Raw genomic sequence first — 18279 nt, forward strand, 5'->3', positions numbered from 1 at the left:
TCGCTACATATTACCGTGGTTATTAGTACATTCACAATTACTATGAAGATTGCAACCTTATATTCCGATTATTTTTCCAACCATCATTTTTGAAACGTTCAAGTTAAATAGCAATATTAATGACTCATTAAAAGCCAGCGATCGTTTCGAAACTATGGTATATTCTAACACTTTCTCACATAGGCACGCACACACGCAAGAAACCAAAAAGTTTAATTCATCAGAATGAAAAACAAGCCAATGAGAAAATCATTCATTTCCGTCCAATTAATCATTGAGAAAACATCAAATCTCTTGTTAAAACTCCGATGTTTTAACAGCCATCATGGCCTGATAAATTTCCAGTTGAAACAATATTCAACAAACATTCCTCTTGAATGCAGTTAAATTGTTGGCTTGAACGGAAATACCACTAATAAGCCTGTAAAAATAGCCAAATCCGAGCTTCAAATACGTCAAGCCGAACATTCGTTTTTTTCCTTAATAATATTAAAAATACATGAATAGCGAATGTCTTAACGTTACAATACAATACAATGTATCTCTCATTATTTTTCTCTTTTAAACACATCTACACACACACACAATTAAAGAAAAAATGCACACATTTTAACGATTTTCATCGATCACATACATTTATGTACAGAGCTCACTTCCCACATTTGCACACATTCGTACGCAAACAAACTAGCATACCTAAAAATAAAACATTTAAAAAAGAATTCAGTTCACTTCTTTGAATAAATTAATTAAATGTAACGGTAAACTGATTTTAAACACACACAAACATACGCGTAACACACGTGTATTAAGAGTGAACGAGTTTTTTTTTTAGAATTGTTTAAAATTCAAAAATCTGAAACATTGTCTGAAAGAAACGTACAAAAAGATATTGTCATCATGGTTCAAATCACCTCCCACATTATTTACATAATTATCATCATCAGCATCATCATCATCAAAATGACAACTAGGATGATAACAGTTGTTGCATCTCTCGGAAAAGTTCATCATCGTTGACGTCGACAGCTGGAGCATTCGAGTAGGAAGGCATGGATAAGTCGAGGAACATGGATAAGTCATCCGGGAACATGTTCTCTTCTGATTGGCTGCTGCTGCTTGCCCTGTTTGAATTTGAATCGACCAATGAATGAGGGGTTTATGTTACTTATTTATAAACATAAAAACATTATTTAAGAGCAAATGTACAATAGGGAAGCTCTAATGAAAACTAACGTAACACTAATTGAAGATGACGACGATGCAATGACTGCTGTCGATGCAGTTGAAGAAGCTGTGGCTGTTGCCTCTCTCTGATTGCTGGTCCACTCCATCCCAGCGTGACATCGACCTTCTTGTCTATTTGCAGTAAGGTCGACATCCATAATTGAAATATTTTTATCACAGATGTTGTTATTTCCATTATCATTGTTGTAGTTGTTGCAGTCGCTGCTGCTGCTGCCAAGGTTGTAGTCATTGTTATTGGAAATGTTGAGCTGCTCATTTGAATTGTTATTATCGTTATTACTATTGTTATCATCACTCAAAGAACTTTCAATTGATAACTTTCTTCTCTTCAATAAGCTGTATGTAGACAAGGGATTGTTCTTGTTGTTGCTGGACTTAGAATCCCTGGAAACACCAGAAGAGTTATTTTCAGAAGACTTTGGTGATTTTTGCAGTTTTTGTTGTTGGGAAATTTTTAATGATTCATCAGTTTCATTTTTAGAAGTGGCAGTATTCAGTGGAAAATCCAGAGTTGAATATTTAATATTGATATCTTCGTTGTATCTGCCATCACTAGCATCATTGCTGTTGCTGTCCTCGTCATTACTGAAATCATTTTTCGATGATATTTGATGTTGTGGTTGAGCAAATCTGCTGTTCTTGCTGATGTTCTGTGTTTTGTGTTCATTGCTTTTGGTTGCTTGTTCACTTTTCAACCTTTTTTCCAACATAATTTCTTCAAAACTTTTGACAACAACATCTCCATTCATTTTTCTGCTATTGTTGATAGAGTGAAACTCGTCTTTATTATCATCATCATTACTTTTGTTGTTATTTGCTGTTGACGTTTCAAAATTTGATCGGCTTCCAATCCTTTTTAGTCGAAATGATGAAGTCGATGACGCTGCCTTTGATGTTGTTGCTGAAGTCGACGTCATGTTGCAAGTTGCCATTGTTGTTCTACCATCCACATCCTCATCAGTGCTGCTGATGTTGTTTCGTTTTTGTTGCTGGAGAGGCTTTTTCAACAATCCAGTGATTTCTTTGTTGTTGCTGATGATGCTATTATTTCTATTTGCAGTTGTTCCTGGTGGCGCTCCTGTTGTCAGCTGCCTCTTCCTGTCCACATCTTGAAGAGAAATAAATGAAATGATGCTGATACAAATACAGATACACATTTGTAATGCTAAGTGCCACAATAAAGGTACACAAAAACATACACACATCAAACAAACATACACACATCAAACAAACATACACACAAACACTTAATTAAGAAAACTCACCTAATTTTATTCTAGCATCGTTACTAGCTACTACACCATCCCTTCTACTACTGCTAGTTATAGCAGCACAATTAGCAACTGCAGTAGTCGGTCTAGCGGCTGATTCAGCAGCAGCTGACTTGACAGCTACAGGTGGCCTATATATCTGGACAGTTGACTTCACCTTCTTTCTCAAGGTCTGGTCATCAATTTTTTTACAGTTACCATTGCCATCATTACTATTACTACTACCTCTTCTTGATTTAGTACTGGCAGTAATAGCATTGTTGATAATTCTCTTACTGATACTACTACTACTGACGTTGTTGTCTTTAACGTTGTTACTTCTCTTGCTCTTACTGATGAATATGACCTTCTGCTTCAGTTTCTCAACTTCATCCTCATCCTCTCCGTCACTCCGACCATCGTTAACAGAAACCATAACATCACCATCTCCATGATGACGATGATGCTGGTCGGGTCGTCGATCTTGATTGCCAGTTATCACTTCTACATCACCGGCACTGCTGAAATCATCACTATTTTTAGATGAGCCTAATCTATTTTTAATGGAAAGCAATGTTGAAGATGATGTAACTGACGTCACCGAGGATGTAGATGATGACGTCACCGACGATGAAGAAACTGCAATTTCTACATTGCCGTCCCCATCATCAGTAAATTTCATCTTTTTATTGTTGCCATCATCATTGTATTTAACAAAAGTAGCATCATCAACTTCTCTTTTTCCCAACCTATCTTTCACTTTCATCTTCAATATCTCTTTACTGGCATTATCAACATCATCACTTCCGGCATCAGCTCCCACTTGAACTGTGACCTTTCGACCTTTGGGAATCCCCATGACACGATTAACTTTGCACTCATTGGTTATCTGTACTTTTCTAGTACAGAATGCAGGTATAGCTCTTGTGAAATTTTCCTGTTGGTTCCTATTTGGTTGTTGATCATGGGGATGATTAATATTTAGGCCCGTATTAAAGATGGTTAGGCCATCAGTAATGTCGTTCTTTCCGGGTGATATAGGCTTCACGGTAGCTACTGCTCTGCTATCTGTATTTAATTTGATTATAAAAAATGCTGTCAATGATGATGCAATTGTTTTTATCCTTTAAAACATCATCCTCAGACTCTATCAGACCCAGAAGCAATTGCAACATGCAAAACGACGGTTAAAAGATATAAGAAGATAGAGGGAGCAAGTTGAATAATGTAGGGTAGTGAAAATGTAGTACATGCAAACAGTAAACTGTTAAGTTTTTGTAGGAGTGACAGCATCAGAAGTGAAATGATATTAATAATGACTAGAAAAGACAATGTTGGGTACTTGACAACATTAGATAGTCAGTGATAATATGATGAAAAAAGTAAATGAATGAATGAAGTGATTGATTGAACGAAGGTACGCACAAATACTGACCACTTTTAATTACAATTCTTCTCGGTTGATGTCCTAATGACAGAGGTGCACCACTCTTAACGGCCTTCCCATTGCCACTTTTACGCTTCGTGTTGTCGTCGTCGTCGTCATCATCATTCTCCCTGCTGCGGACATTATCACTGATGATGCTGTCCAGTTCATTCAGTTTTTCATTTCTTAATTCTGATTAGAAAAAAACGAGTAAAAAATTTATGTAATTTATCTCCATAACCATCATTTTCGTCGTCCCAGGCAGTTATCCTCACCCCAAAACTTCACACACAATCATCATTTCTAAAGACATTAAACCATCATCTTCACCACCAGCCTTAACGAAACAACAATATCAGCGATATCAATAAACATCATCATCATTACCAACACCACCACCATCATCATCTTCACTTACTCTCCATCTGCCTCCTTCTCATAGATTCAAGGGCTCTTTCTCTGTGCATCTGCTCGAGAGAGGTATCATCATCAGCATCATTATTATTATCATTATCATCATCATTATCCTCTGGTTGGTTATCAGTTTTATCATCGTCATTAGCATTCGTATTAGCAGAGGCGCTAACATTATCATCATCATTGTAACCATCCTCATCATTGTTGTCATCATTTTGAATTTTAGTCTGTACATTGCTGTCTTTAACATTGGATGTTATGTTCTCATTGTCATCTGCATCATGCATCTCATCTTCATCATTACTTTTTTCATTGACAACAGATGATGATGAAGAGGATGATGGCAACAATGACAAAACATTAAAATTAGAAACAGCAGTACTACTAATACAGGCAACAGTATTTGTTGAGACACACCCATTATTAATACTATCATCAGTATTAGCATACGCAGTATTCAGCATCTTAGTTGTTGTTGTAGTTATATTTGTTGCATCTACAGTAACCAATGATGATGATGGTGGTGGAGACAATGATGATGAGGATTTTTTCATTGATTTAGCCGGTGATGATGGTGATATCCTTGGTAAGAATGATGATGATGATTTGATATCATTATGGGAGGTGCTATTTACTTGTTGTAGATGTGGTTCATCTTGTGGAAGCTGCTGCTGGTAAGGCTTCTTCAGGTAAGCTACTTTACACTGTTGTGTAGTAGCATTAGCATCTTCATAATAAGTAGTATCGATACTACTGGCTGTAGTAGTAATGTTGTCGTTGTTGTTGCTGGTGGCGCAATTAGATTTAGATTGAGCCGGTAAATGCAGGAAAGGGCAGTGCTGTTTCTGACAACCACTGGGCTGACTCTGCCAGTAACACGGAATCTGCGATCGATCTTTCTGTTTTTTTGGAGAATGAAGAAATAACAATAACTGTCATAAATCATTATATGCAGCAACAAGCATAACACCATTTTTAAATAAATACAACAACAATAACTGAAAAGAGTGAAAAATAATTGAGAAAACTGAACCTGAATAATCATATGCCTGAAGGTACATCCCTGGTGAAAACACTTTCCCTCCTTCCACAGTCTGCAGGTGACCTCGCTGCCACGGGCTGCCTCCTCGTGTCTGAACTTGCACTCAGCTCCCTGGGTGCGAATTTAAAGTGAGAAAAATTGATGATTAACATATTTGTGATTTAAGAAATTTAGATGCTCAAGGTAAATAATGAGTGGATGTTTGTGCATTTTCTCAAATAATGATGCAAAAAGTAACATACTTTTGAACAGTTGGAATAATAGTAGAAGTAGCAGTCATCTGGCTGTTTCATCATTTTTCTTCTTTTTATTTCTGTATGTCTATCCACTAATTTGAGAATTGTTAATTCTTCTTCTTTCTACTTTTATTCTTCTTTGCCCAATTCAAAATAATTCTTTAATAAAAGAAATCAGAAAAAATCCTTCCATTAGTCAAGTGAAGAGTATTCAAATACATAACCACCATTCGATAAAAATTGAACTTTAATCTGGGGTCCAAAGAACAAGAAAACTACATAGATATATAGATATATCATCTGGAGAATTAGCTAGGTATCTATCTATTCAGTGAAGAGATTATTAACTGTAGAATATCTCCAGCAGGGTATCTTGACATGTAGAAGGGCATAAGTAGATATGCATTTGCATATTCTTAACTCGATGTGAGAAAATTTGACCAGGTGATTAATGATAAATTGTAGCATTTGAATTAGGAATGTAAAACTGGCCAACAATATTCAGACATGAATTGTTGAATGCTGTTACTAAATTATGATCTGTTGAGCTTGCTATTTTGTTGGTTGAATAATAATGATGCTACTGCTATAGCAGATGTATATTGATGTTGTTTTTGCATGGTGGTTATGTTGTTGTGATACATTTTAGCCCATCCCAAATGACCGAGAGTTGAAACAGTTGACATGGTGGTTAAAAATGAAGCAGTGGTGTTGACATACACATGCCAAGTCGAATGATTGCAAACGTGAGTAAACATGAAATAGACATCTGGGCCTAGTCTAGTTCCTAACAACATGTCTAATTATGTGTTTGTAGCTTGCATGCATGAACCAGCCTGTAAAAATTATTTTGAAAGGATTATTTTGAATTTCAATTAAATAATTTTAAAAATAAAAATAATGAAAATTCACTGACTTGAAGCCCTGATAGATCCAACGGGTTGGTTACACTGGAGAAAACCCAAAACAGACCAAGGACAAAGACAATCTCTTAATGGACCCCACATTTTACTTTCCCGTAGCCCAAGCACCCAATACCAACCCATGCCCATCCATTCATTTAAATAAAAAAACAACTAAGGATCAAATACTAATCTAAGTTTACCCCCTAAACCAACTATTATTTAATCTCAAATAAATTGAATAAACCACCGCAAACCGAAAAATGGACCACTGATTGTGAAAAAGAACAATTCAGGTAACATAATCTGAGATTACTAATCTCTTCAATCAAGCCAAGTGCAACCAATGATAATGTAAAACTAATAATGGCGGCCCCCATAATTAAGATTTTAAAATTACTCACTAAACAAGTTTCACTAAATTTTCGCGTAAAATAAATTAAGTAAACGATGCGTAGCATCTATTTAAGTAAAATTCTTAATGGTACTCACCTAGCCAATATTTCCAAAATGGCTACATGGATAAACAAATTAAAGGTTAACTAGCTTTTTATTAATGGAATCCAATCAGATACGTAATTTAGAACTACTACCGACTACCCTAATTTTACCAACTAAAAATTTGTGAAAACAAAATAGATCAAAACTCAACAAAACTTACACTTTTTAAAAAAATTACGCCAAAATATCCTTCACCCACAATCGCAAAATGGCTTATAGAGAAACAATGACACATAAAAGATCCTAAAGTGTACAAGGGTAACTTTTTAGGGTAATTTTGTTTTGCCTGTTAAATTTTATAAAGTATTTGAAATTGCTTTGTTGCAATTTTATTATTAATTATGTTTTTGTAACATGCAAAAAATATTAGTTTAAATTTTTCCAAACTAATTTTTTCAATATATTTATAATAATTAATTTATAAAATATTTAATTCTAATCCTTTTTACTCACATAAGCTTGCAGTTAAAAGTAAACTTTAGTATAATCCATTAATTCGATTGTCCATAATTCAGTTTCTAAAACATCGTTTTCGCTTCCTATTTTGTTAAATTAGTTCATTAGAATTAGTTTTTATAATTTAATTTATCATTGCGTCTCAAATACAATTATTTTTTAAATGATTTTTATTAAAATTAAAGTTCCTGAAGTCAAAGGCACAATTCACAAACAAAAGTTATATAATTTTATTTTATTTTTAATAAAATATGATTCAATTTAAATTTAAAGTTTTTAATTTTATTTTTAAAATAAATTTTTGTTATTCAGTAGCTTGACCATGAGACAAACACATGTATGTTAAATAAATCTGTAAAATTTCTTTCTGACTGTCCAGTTTGTTACTCAAAAGGATTTTGTTGGAGAGAAAAAGATTTTTCTTTCTGAGCTTCTTCAACTTTGTTTTTTTTTCAGTTTACTGTAACTATCTAAGTATGACAAATCCGGTGGAACTAATGAGAAATGATGTCATAACTTATGATGACCCTTACTCTGACACCCCACTCTTTTACAATGAAGCTCAGAGTGCCAAAATAGAACCAGGATTAGTGTTATTAGCAGTGGCCCCAGATGTAGAAAAAGACAGTGATGAAGAGAAAAAGGATAAAATGAAGAAAGGTGAAAATGATTTCAAAAATTTTGAGAATGGACAAATAGATGAAGATAGCTTGGTAGTTAATAATGTTACTGCTGCTATTGATGATAAAATGAAACATGATGATGAAAATAGTTCAAACTGCAAGCAACCAAGTGATGAAAGTGTCATCATTGAAACATCAAATGATATAGGTAATGACGATATAATTATTTCTGGTGCTACTGAACAAAATGACATTATAAATGATGTTGCTACTGCTACAGTTGCTGCTAGCAATTCCACCACTTTACCTGCTAGTGATGATTGTAATATCGACAACATCAACAACAGTTCATCATCACTAACTAACAACACTAACACAAAAGATCTTAACAAATCATCAGATGTCAACGCTGATCTTAAATCAAATAACACTGATGACACTAATGATACAAACAAGTTAAAATCACTCAGCAAAACAAACAGCTTACCTCCAGACTTGACTATTCAAACACTGCCATCAGAATCAGATCCATCTAATAGCCACAGCTTACCTAAAAATGTTGAACACGTTAAAAATGATGAAGAGTACTCAAATGAGGACCCTAACTTTGCCATTTACGATGCTCCCTGGGACCTAGGCGCTCTTCAAAAAGGCCTTGAAGAAAAATTAATTAGAAATGCTTCGTCATCTCTCGGGTCCAATTCGTCATCAGGAGCTGGGGGGTGCCTTTATAAAAATTTACCAAATGAGCCGGATGCATGTGAGTTTGATAACAGAGAGATGAGTTATGAGAATCTGCCCACATCTGACTTGACACCACAGCAGCAGAAAAGAATTCAACAACATCAACAGCAGCAGCAAAAGTTGCAGCAGCAGCAGTCACGGCCGCAGCATAAAAGTTCATCTCCTGGTTACAACAACATCAATAACAGCAACATCGCTGGCAGCAGATACAGTAGCAGCAAGATCAGCTCGCCGTCAAACACTCCACCATTACAGAGGAACCAACAGCAACAACAACAATCTTACACTACCAGCACAAACAACAACACCAAAACTTCACCACAACAACGTTTGCAACAACAACTGTCATTCCAGCAACAACAACATTTTTCATCCAACATACAACCACCCCAGCGCCTAATTCCTAACAACGTAGCTTCTGACTCATCTACCAAACATCCACTTCATCGCCGGGGAGTGCCAGTGATGGGTGGCGGGTCGATCGGCAGAGGGGTCCAGCAAAACAAAATGGCGGCCGCGACTTCCGTTCCGACGCCCGCCCTCATTTCCGATTGGAGGCCATTGGAGGATTATGATTCGCCGTGGGATGAGAAACAGAAGGACTTATTTGGCACATTTAGCAGAGGTTGATATTATTATTATCATTATTAATGACAATGGTGATGATGACGATAGTCATGATTATGATGCGTTTATGTTAATGATTATTTTTATGACGTCATTATCATATTTGAAAGATTCAGGCAGTTTGAAGAGTTCCCCAGAGCATGTAGTCTCTCCACCCCCTCCACACATCCTACAACTACTACCATCATCATCATCGACGTTGTCGTCTTCGTCGTTATCGGCGTCATCATCACGTCATCACTTTCATCATCAGCAGCAGCAGCTGCAACAGCCGCCACCACTTCACGCCAGGCATTCAGAATTGGCTGAAAAGATTGAGTCAAAACTACCATTGGAGAGTGAATGGTTTGTGTTTGATTGAAGCCTGCATTTATGATGGTTTGGTTTACTGATTGGTTGAAATTTGTAATTGTAATTGCATCGTCAATGTAATCTATTTAAATAAACTCCTGTTGTGAAGACCAATGATGGCTATAAATAAATTCAAGATAGCTGATTAATTAGCATTCATACATTCGTTTCAATGGATCTTAATTTGAATTTTCAATGATAGGCATTACTAATGCAGTTCGTACATACCGTTCCCTCTCTTTCTCTATATCTCTATCAATGTATCTCTCCTCTATCTCTTCTCTCTCTGCTTATTATTGATAACAACAGCATACGCATTTGTATAAATAAATACAAAGTTCTTTTACGTAATCTTCATAAAAAATACCATGTATAAATAAATAGATGTCTTGTAGACAAGTTCATATGCACACGCTCCCTCTCTCTCTCTCTCTCTCTCTCATCTACGCATACACAGACACACACGCGCGCGCGCACACACACACACCTTAGCGCCACCATCCTTTGGCAACTAATTATATTTATATTTTTACAAGATAAGTTAAAGATATTAGCTTGGGTAATAGTATGCATATTAATTAATTGCCCATGATTAGTAATTAGTGATGATGATGATGATGATGATTGTTAAAATGTTCTTAGATTGTGATAATTGCTCATTGAATGAAGGCCTAAACTTTGTTTCATATTAATAATATAAATAACTTATTGAAAAGTAACAAAAAATTCATACATGCATAATTTAATTTTGAATAAATTATGTTAATTAGGTGGTACCACGGACCAATCACGAGACAGGAAGCAGAGTCCAGGCTGAGAAATGAAAGGGAAGGCAGCTACCTAATTAGGAACAGTGAGAGCAATAGACTGGACTATAGCCTGTCAATCAAGTAAAAAATTGTCGATTGCTAATTGTTGTGGGAACAATTCTGATGCAAATTTTTTAAGATATCAAATGAATTCATACTGCTGAAATTTTTTTAGTCAATTAATCAATTTCTTTATATATTTTTTTTATTCAATAATTATTGGCGTTATACATTTATTCTCAATTATCATCCTAACCATTTTTTTCGTAATAGGAGCTCCAATGGGTGTGTCCACCTAAAAATAGTAACCAATCATGAAGGCCGATTCATTCTCGGCCAATGCAGTCAGCCATTTGCAAGTGTTCCCAAGATGATACAGTACTACACGTTGAACAAACTTCCAATCAAAGGAGCCGAACATATGTCCTTGACATTTCCTGTTGGATATTGATTGCTATTGGTCTTCTATCTTTAAATGTTGATTCGTATTTTTTTTAACTACTTTAAGGATAATTGACTTGGATGGTTGTTTATTTTTGGATACTGATAGGAATATTGATCTGATTGGTTTTTTATTTGTAGAATCTACATGGAATGTCGATTTTGATCGGTTGTCAATTTTTAGATTTTGATTGGTTACCTATTTTTAGATACTTCCTAACTGACTAATTGCCTGTTAGTGGCTTGGGGTTTTACAATGGATGCTTTTATTATGCTCTAGTTTTGTTGTTTCCTGTAAATAATAATATAAATATATTTTTAATTTCATCATTTGTAATTCATTTTTTACATAGAAAAAACTTTTTATGACTTAATTTATACGAAATTATCATTTTATAAATAATAATAATTATTAAAATATTAATTACATTGTTTACGTATACATACGTTTGTATGTGTGCGTGCACAAATACATACGTGTATATTTACGTCACCTATTAATACACATTTCTTCAGACCTTCCTTGTATAATTGTCGTGCTAGTCTCGTAATTTTCACTTAATGTAATGTAAATTTCCACAGTCAATTAAACAAACTCGCCTCTAATTCCATCTGCTCTGACTAATTTCAAGATAGTCAGATGAGAGAGAAAGAGGAGAGAGAGAGAGAGAGAGAGAGAGATTACAAACAGAAAATTATTTGTGAACATTGTCATAATATTCATGTGTAATAGAGGATCTTAGTACAGACGCTTCAATGCAATGAAATGAAGCATTGATATATCTTCAAGATTTCGTTATTTTCATCTATGTTTACAAGTATTAACTGATATTATCATACAAATATTTATAACGATTATTAATATTAACACAAAACTTCATTCAAGCATTCACTCTTTTTCTGTCTGTCTATTTCTTCTACCTGTAGTTGCTGTGTTTCGGCCATAGTCAATAAACATACACACACACACACATATATATATATATATATATATTGAATTCGGAAAATAAGTTTATTTTGAACTTTAATAAACTAAACGTTCTCCAAAAAACTTTAGCGAGAAAAATCGAAAAAACGAACTACAAACATATTAACGCCAAACATTCGGAAGAATTTATAGAATATTGTAAATATATATATATATATTATATACATACATATATTACAATATGTCTGCCTTTACAAAAAAACTCTACATATATATTTACATATACATAATATACATATATGTCTTGTTTATGAGTACGACCATGAATTAAACAAAATGAAGATAACGTTTCATGTAATCATGATATATATATATATATATCATGATATATATACGTATATATATATATGTATGTATATTTAATATGTATATATAATGTTTTTGTGTACGTTTTTATGGTTAGGCTTAATTTTCACAATTTATTGTTAATATTATAAATTAGATAGATGAATGAAGGATTGGTTAAATGAGTGGGTGGATGAATGAATGAATGAAATGAACAATTAAATTCATGAAAAAAATGAAGAAACGAACGCAACAAATTTGTAAGAATGAAAAAAGTTTAGTTTTTTAATAAACTACACTCCATTTCATCCATCTTTCGCTACCTCCACATAAATATATAAACAGATACGAATTCATTTAAAAATTATCATCATTCTCATTATTTTTTTCATTTATTTTATCTTTTTTATTTTTCGTTTTATCTTTTTAAAATTAAAAAAGTCTATTGAATTCAGAAATGAAAAAACGAATAAATGAATTGTTGAAAAGAAATGTCTATATATTTTATTTGTATGTTTCATTTTTATACATAAATATGTGTTTTTATTATCCATCAATCTATCTATCTATCCATCCATCCATATATATAGATATATCTATGTTATAGAATAATTAACTGCCGAACGATTTAGACAACGCTACACTACACTACACGACACGACATATCAATTAAAAAAAAAGATGAAATTTGATTGTATTCGTTTTTACGTTATGAGATATCGCACAAGATTACCGCCCCTGACTTCCCTAATTCGACCGCAGTGTCGTAAGATCGTGAGAATTGAGAACAGTGATTTGTCGATTTTTATCTGGCCAAATTGCTTGATGTCGTTTTCGGTTATAAAGTTGAAACCTGGAAATTTTTTATAGAATTTAAAAAAAAAATTGAAATGAAATTAATATGATTAAATATTACGTCAATAAAAAAATAAATAAATAAAAATAATAATAATTGTTAATATTATTAAAAATATTAGTAATAATTACTTCCAGTGTGTAAAATGCATGGGCATTCATACAAAATTTAATTAAGTTCATAAACAAATCAAAAATGAAACAACGTAGAATAATGGCACACACATCTCTATACCCCAAGAACCATTATACATCTCTAACAAAACCCCAAATCAATTACCCCCAGGTCAACAACAAAAACTACAAGGCCAACGAGAAACCTTTGGTTTCACCATTTTCTTCGTTTTTATATTCCCTAATCGCATTCCTAATTTTGTCAGTCTGTTTGGATTTGTGAGTTATCAGGATGTCATACTTGCAGCCGCAGACTTGATTTAAGGTATCTATAGTGTTGTTTATCTTCTCTACGGAGAGTCTTCCTATCATGTATCTACAATTTGTTCGAGAGTGAAAATTGAAAATTCTATAATTATTATACAGTATCAATATTTTTCATTGGTTCATTCAATTTTAATATATATCTATATAAATTATTAAACTAAAATTTTCAACCAGCCTAGATAACTTAGCAAATTCATCATTTGTGAGGTGCTTAATTTCGCTGACAAACAACTTAGTGGGTGATATTTTGAGGTCGGACTTTTTAGGAAGTTTAGTGAATTTGGACCCATTCTCATCCTCGTCATCCTCCTGCGTATTCAGGTAGTCATCATAATCGTAATTCACGAAACGCCTGCAAACAAATCAAGAAGAAAAATGATTGAGTTATGTAAAATTTTGTAAGAAATAGGTACATGTAAACCAGTAACTATCATACATCAGTCTCAGTCTCTCTCTACCTCTCAACTAAAATGCATGCAATCAAAGACAATGCGTATATGCAAAACCTTTAAAGTCATTTCTAATAAACTTTGTTAAACATTTAGTTACATATATACATCCTTATATACATGTATAAACACACACTCACACAGACACACGCAAACAAGCTAACAAACACACATGCATACTTTTTAATCTGTGTAGGAGTAGTTCCATTTGGCAATGATGAAGATGTTGTTAATGCAGATGATGATGCTGTAGACTCATTATTATTATTATTATTATTATTATTGTGATTATATAGCTCCTTTATCTTTGATGTCATTTCCATGAGATCCTAATGTTAAAAAATGTTAAAAAATAAAAATTAAATAAATAAATAACAAAAATCACAACCTCTTGTTTTTTGATTAATTTCACTTTTCTCTCGATCTCCATTTCCATCTTTTGCAAAGTCACCTCCAAACACTCTAAATCTTGAAGAATGCCACCAGCGAGACACTGCAAATAGGCATCATTTCTTATTATCCTATGCACAGTGATGGCTTTTATTTTACTTTCAAATTCATCTTTTATCTCTTCTATGGAGTTCATTTTGCTTTTTCTTAACTTTTTCACTAATTCTGTGTTGTGTTTTCATAATTAAAACATATTAATTACAATGCAAAACATATAGACATAACCAGGACAAAGCCTGATCGATGCATATTTGTTTGTTTGTATGTAGGTATGTTTGTGTACGTTCTATGTACGATTAACATACTACCATACCCAACTATATCACATAGATAACATAAACATAAACTTACTTGCCTTGGATAGCTAAAAAAGACATGTACATATATATATATACTATTGCTATATGCCATGATATACATACATATATAACAAATAAATATACTGGACATACTGTACCGTTGTTGGCTTGTAGGTAGTTGGTTGTGGTTAGTTTGGCTTCTTAAAAAATCAGTGACAAATAATTTTGAAATTAAAACATCGAACGAGTAAAATCACAAAAATACATATTTTTTATTTAAAAAAATAGCAAGAAGTCGTTTTAAAAATATTATTTTTTCAGCAAATCCTTGGCGAAATTAAGCATTATTTAATAATTGTTTATATTTGGCGCTATGTCGTTATCGCTCAGTAATATTGCATAGAGTAGAAAGTTTTTAAAAATGAAAATAATTTCTCGCTCATTCATGTTATACTAATGGTTTTACAATATTATATCAAAGTTTCGTATAAAATAACAAATTTAATGTAAAAATGTTATTAAAAGTGTTATCATCTATGTGTTTTTCTTTATTTCTTATACCAGGTTAGCTATTTTACTTTAATAAAATTATTTTATAGCTATTTTAATTCTGTTGACTGATTTTTTTTAAGAATTGACATTATATAATATTATTAATATCAAATAATCATAAATATAATAACACTAATATTAGGTAAAAATGTTCATAAAATGCATTTACATTCGCGAAAGTATAAAAATCAGGTAATTAACTGCAAAAAATTGCTTAATTTAATGTGGAAATAAAACCATTGAGAACAAATTATAGCCATAGTTAACACAAAGGAGAGTCTGCAGTGCGAGTACGAGATATTAAGATGGACTTAAATGGTAATTGATTTTTATGACGTTGCAATTGTTAGGAATGGAACGGTTCCACATTCAATTCAATTCATTTCTTTCTTTCATTCTATACATTCTTTCGTTCTTTTGTTCGTCCGTTCGTTCGTTCAGTTCATTAAGTCACTCTATCTTTCACTCAGATCTCTCTTTTACACATTCGGCTCATTCATTCGTTTCTTATTTTTAAATTCGTCTTTCATTCATTCCTTTCATTCATACTTTAATTCAAAAGAGTTGTAATTCCGTGTTGTTGTATGGGAATCATTTGATGAGATGCGTGGATTTTCAACAGGTTTTTAGGAAAAAAATTAAGTTGCATGGGTTACACGGAACATTTTTAATTAATCATCAAAATTAATTAACATTTATCGTTAAACTGTTAAAATTATACAAAAAAACAACAAAATTATCATAAAACTGCTAACTTTGCAGATGTCACAAATGTACTGAACCATAAAACCATCCACAATTTTTACCCTAAACTGGGCAGTCAAATATCCTTGACCTGTAACCTAACCACAAATTCTTCAATTGACCTATTTAAATTCCCCATCATCTGGCTCAAGTTACAAGCAGACGAGGTTTCAAAGGTCAGTGTGATGAACGTCGTGATTGAGCCGTTTACATCTGAGAAGAGACTGGAAACCAAGATTGAATTAGTGAAGAAAACGCTTGATTTCATCTCCTTCTCTACCCACCTAACTATACTAAGTAACAATTATTCATTTTTTCGCATGTACAAACTTTTAAAACAGGGTGCGCAAACTTTTTGCTTTGAGGGCCGCACTGAGAACAATTTAACTTAGAAAGGTTAGGGTTATGTACATGAATAGCAAATTTTTTTCGACCTGGGGGAAAATTTTGTAAGATTTGTGGTTCTTTTTTTGTTCATAATGTTTTGGCGAACAAGGCCTCGTGGCATAAACGCGGCCCGTAGTTTGCCTACCCCTGCTTTGAAATATTATTAAATTTTTCATGAAACTATTGCATACGAACTTCTTTTAATAGATTTCAATAGCAAAATTAGCCAGTGAGCCTTTTGCATAGATAATTTTTTAATCCTTAGATGTGTCAATACTGGACAATGGTTTGTATCAATGTGATATTGAGAATCATACTTTATGCGGTGACGGTCAAATAATGTCCAACGTTGAAGTCATTGGTTACTAGTAACTTATTTAAAACTACGTTTTCTAAAAAAATTCATTACATTTTCTTCTTGTTTGATCAGTAAGTCCCCAAAAAGTCGAACTAATGCACGGAAACATGAACATTGCTAAAGACATTATAACCTACGAAAAACGACAGAATATTGATAAAATTATCGAATTAACTTCGGGTACGTTAAATCATTTAACTTGCATTTGCGTAGGCGGTTCACCAATCCATGAAATACAAATACTTCTAAGCGATCTCGATATAACTGGTCAGTTTTCACTGACGGAAAAATTGATAGTGGACGGTAATAAAGGGCTCAGGGAAAGAATCGTAATTCAGGAAATGCATACGAAATCTTTTGTCGTTGGACCCCACCATCACGGTTTGGTTATTAGTTGCAGTGTTCGGCGGCCTCACATAATTAGACCTTTTGAAAGTGAAGAGACATTTACAATGTCGGATTCCATAACATTGAAAGTTAATTGTAAATATTTTTGAATTGTTGAATACTAATTTGAAAAATTGATGAACAAATTTGAATAATCAAATATTAAATTATTTGCGTTCACGTTATGTAGATCCTCCCATTTTGAATTGTAACCAGTCACTGATGGTTTATAATATTCCATCAAATCAACTGACCAATGAGAACGAAGTAGGCGTGGCTTGTGTGATGTGTACCATTTATTCACAGCCCTTGGCTTCTGTGGTTTATTGGGTCGTGAAATATGATAGGTTGACCATCAGAGATATTAAAATTCCATTACATTTCAATATTTTGATGATTCAAACTCTAAATTCTTCAATCAAAGTGATTCACTTATTAATTAAATCTTGATTTTATTTGTCATTTTTCACATTTTCCATAATATTTCATCAAAATCTTTCATTTTTTAGGACGTTACAAATTATTTCGAAACAAATTCCTGCTATAGATTGATCGGAGTGCGTGAAAATATCGTTTCAGCAGAAATTGATCATTACATGACACCTGAAATCATTCTAGTTGCTGCTAACTTGCACGGAAACAATGAGTTCTATATAAAATTAATTAGTAAAAATTTTGTTTTTTAGCTTTTAAAATGAGTAATTTTTCATATAATTAAAAATATATCAATAAATTTTGATTTTTAAATAAAGATTAATCATTAAATTTTCATTATTAATTAATGATTCATCATTAAATTGCTATTTAGATATAGAAACGTTGGCAGTTTTGAAAAGAAACATCAGTGAGCATGATGCTATCACAAGAAATTTTGCATCAAAAAACTTTACATATCATACTATTGTCGTTGTCATTGGATGGATCATTATTTTCATTTTTTAACATTGAAATATAACATTATAATTCATCTTCAAACATTGCAGCAGATTTGCTCATCATCAAGCCAATTTT

The 18279-nt window shown here is 32.9% G+C and overlaps 4 protein-coding genes across 4 annotated transcripts; 2 read left to right on the plus strand and 2 right to left on the minus strand.

Moving 5' to 3' along the window:
* Positions 1 to 5162: 5162 nt before the first annotated feature.
* Positions 5163 to 5676, minus strand: HELRODRAFT_89617 (hypothetical protein; the record flags this gene model as incomplete). Its single annotated transcript, XM_009031291.1, has 3 exons — positions 5163 to 5240; positions 5375 to 5494; positions 5626 to 5676. Coding segments are annotated over 3 exons (249 nt in total), but the record flags the coding sequence as incomplete, so codon positions are not given.
* A 4906-nt stretch (positions 5677 to 10582) lies between these two features.
* HELRODRAFT_89619 (hypothetical protein) lies at positions 10583 to 11083 on the plus strand (the record flags this gene model as incomplete). Its single annotated transcript, XM_009031292.1, has 2 exons — positions 10583 to 10713; positions 10906 to 11083. 2 exons carry the CDS (start codon positions 10583 to 10585, stop codon positions 11081 to 11083), a joined length of 309 nt encoding a protein of 102 aa, XP_009029540.1.
* A 1967-nt stretch (positions 11084 to 13050) lies between these two features.
* On the minus strand, positions 13051 to 14677 carry HELRODRAFT_181546 (hypothetical protein; the record flags this gene model as incomplete). Its single annotated transcript, XM_009031335.1, has 5 exons — positions 13051 to 13199; positions 13522 to 13691; positions 13902 to 13994; positions 14272 to 14420; positions 14480 to 14677. The coding sequence occupies 5 exons, from the start codon at positions 14675 to 14677 to the stop codon at positions 13051 to 13053; spliced, it is 759 nt and encodes a 252-aa protein (XP_009029583.1).
* A 1020-nt stretch (positions 14678 to 15697) lies between these two features.
* Positions 15698 to 17954, plus strand: HELRODRAFT_181547 (hypothetical protein; the record flags this gene model as incomplete). Its single annotated transcript, XM_009031336.1, has 6 exons — positions 15698 to 15710; positions 16155 to 16312; position 16478; positions 17095 to 17357; positions 17485 to 17691; positions 17778 to 17954. The coding sequence occupies 6 exons, from the start codon at positions 15698 to 15700 to the stop codon at positions 17952 to 17954; spliced, it is 819 nt and encodes a 272-aa protein (XP_009029584.1).
* Between the last annotated feature and the right edge of the window lie 325 nt (positions 17955 to 18279).

Source organism: Helobdella robusta (assembly GCF_000326865.2).
Source record: "Helobdella robusta unplaced genomic scaffold HELROscaffold_72, whole genome shotgun sequence".
Classification (NCBI taxonomy): Eukaryota; Metazoa; Annelida; class Clitellata; order Rhynchobdellida; family Glossiphoniidae; genus Helobdella; species Helobdella robusta.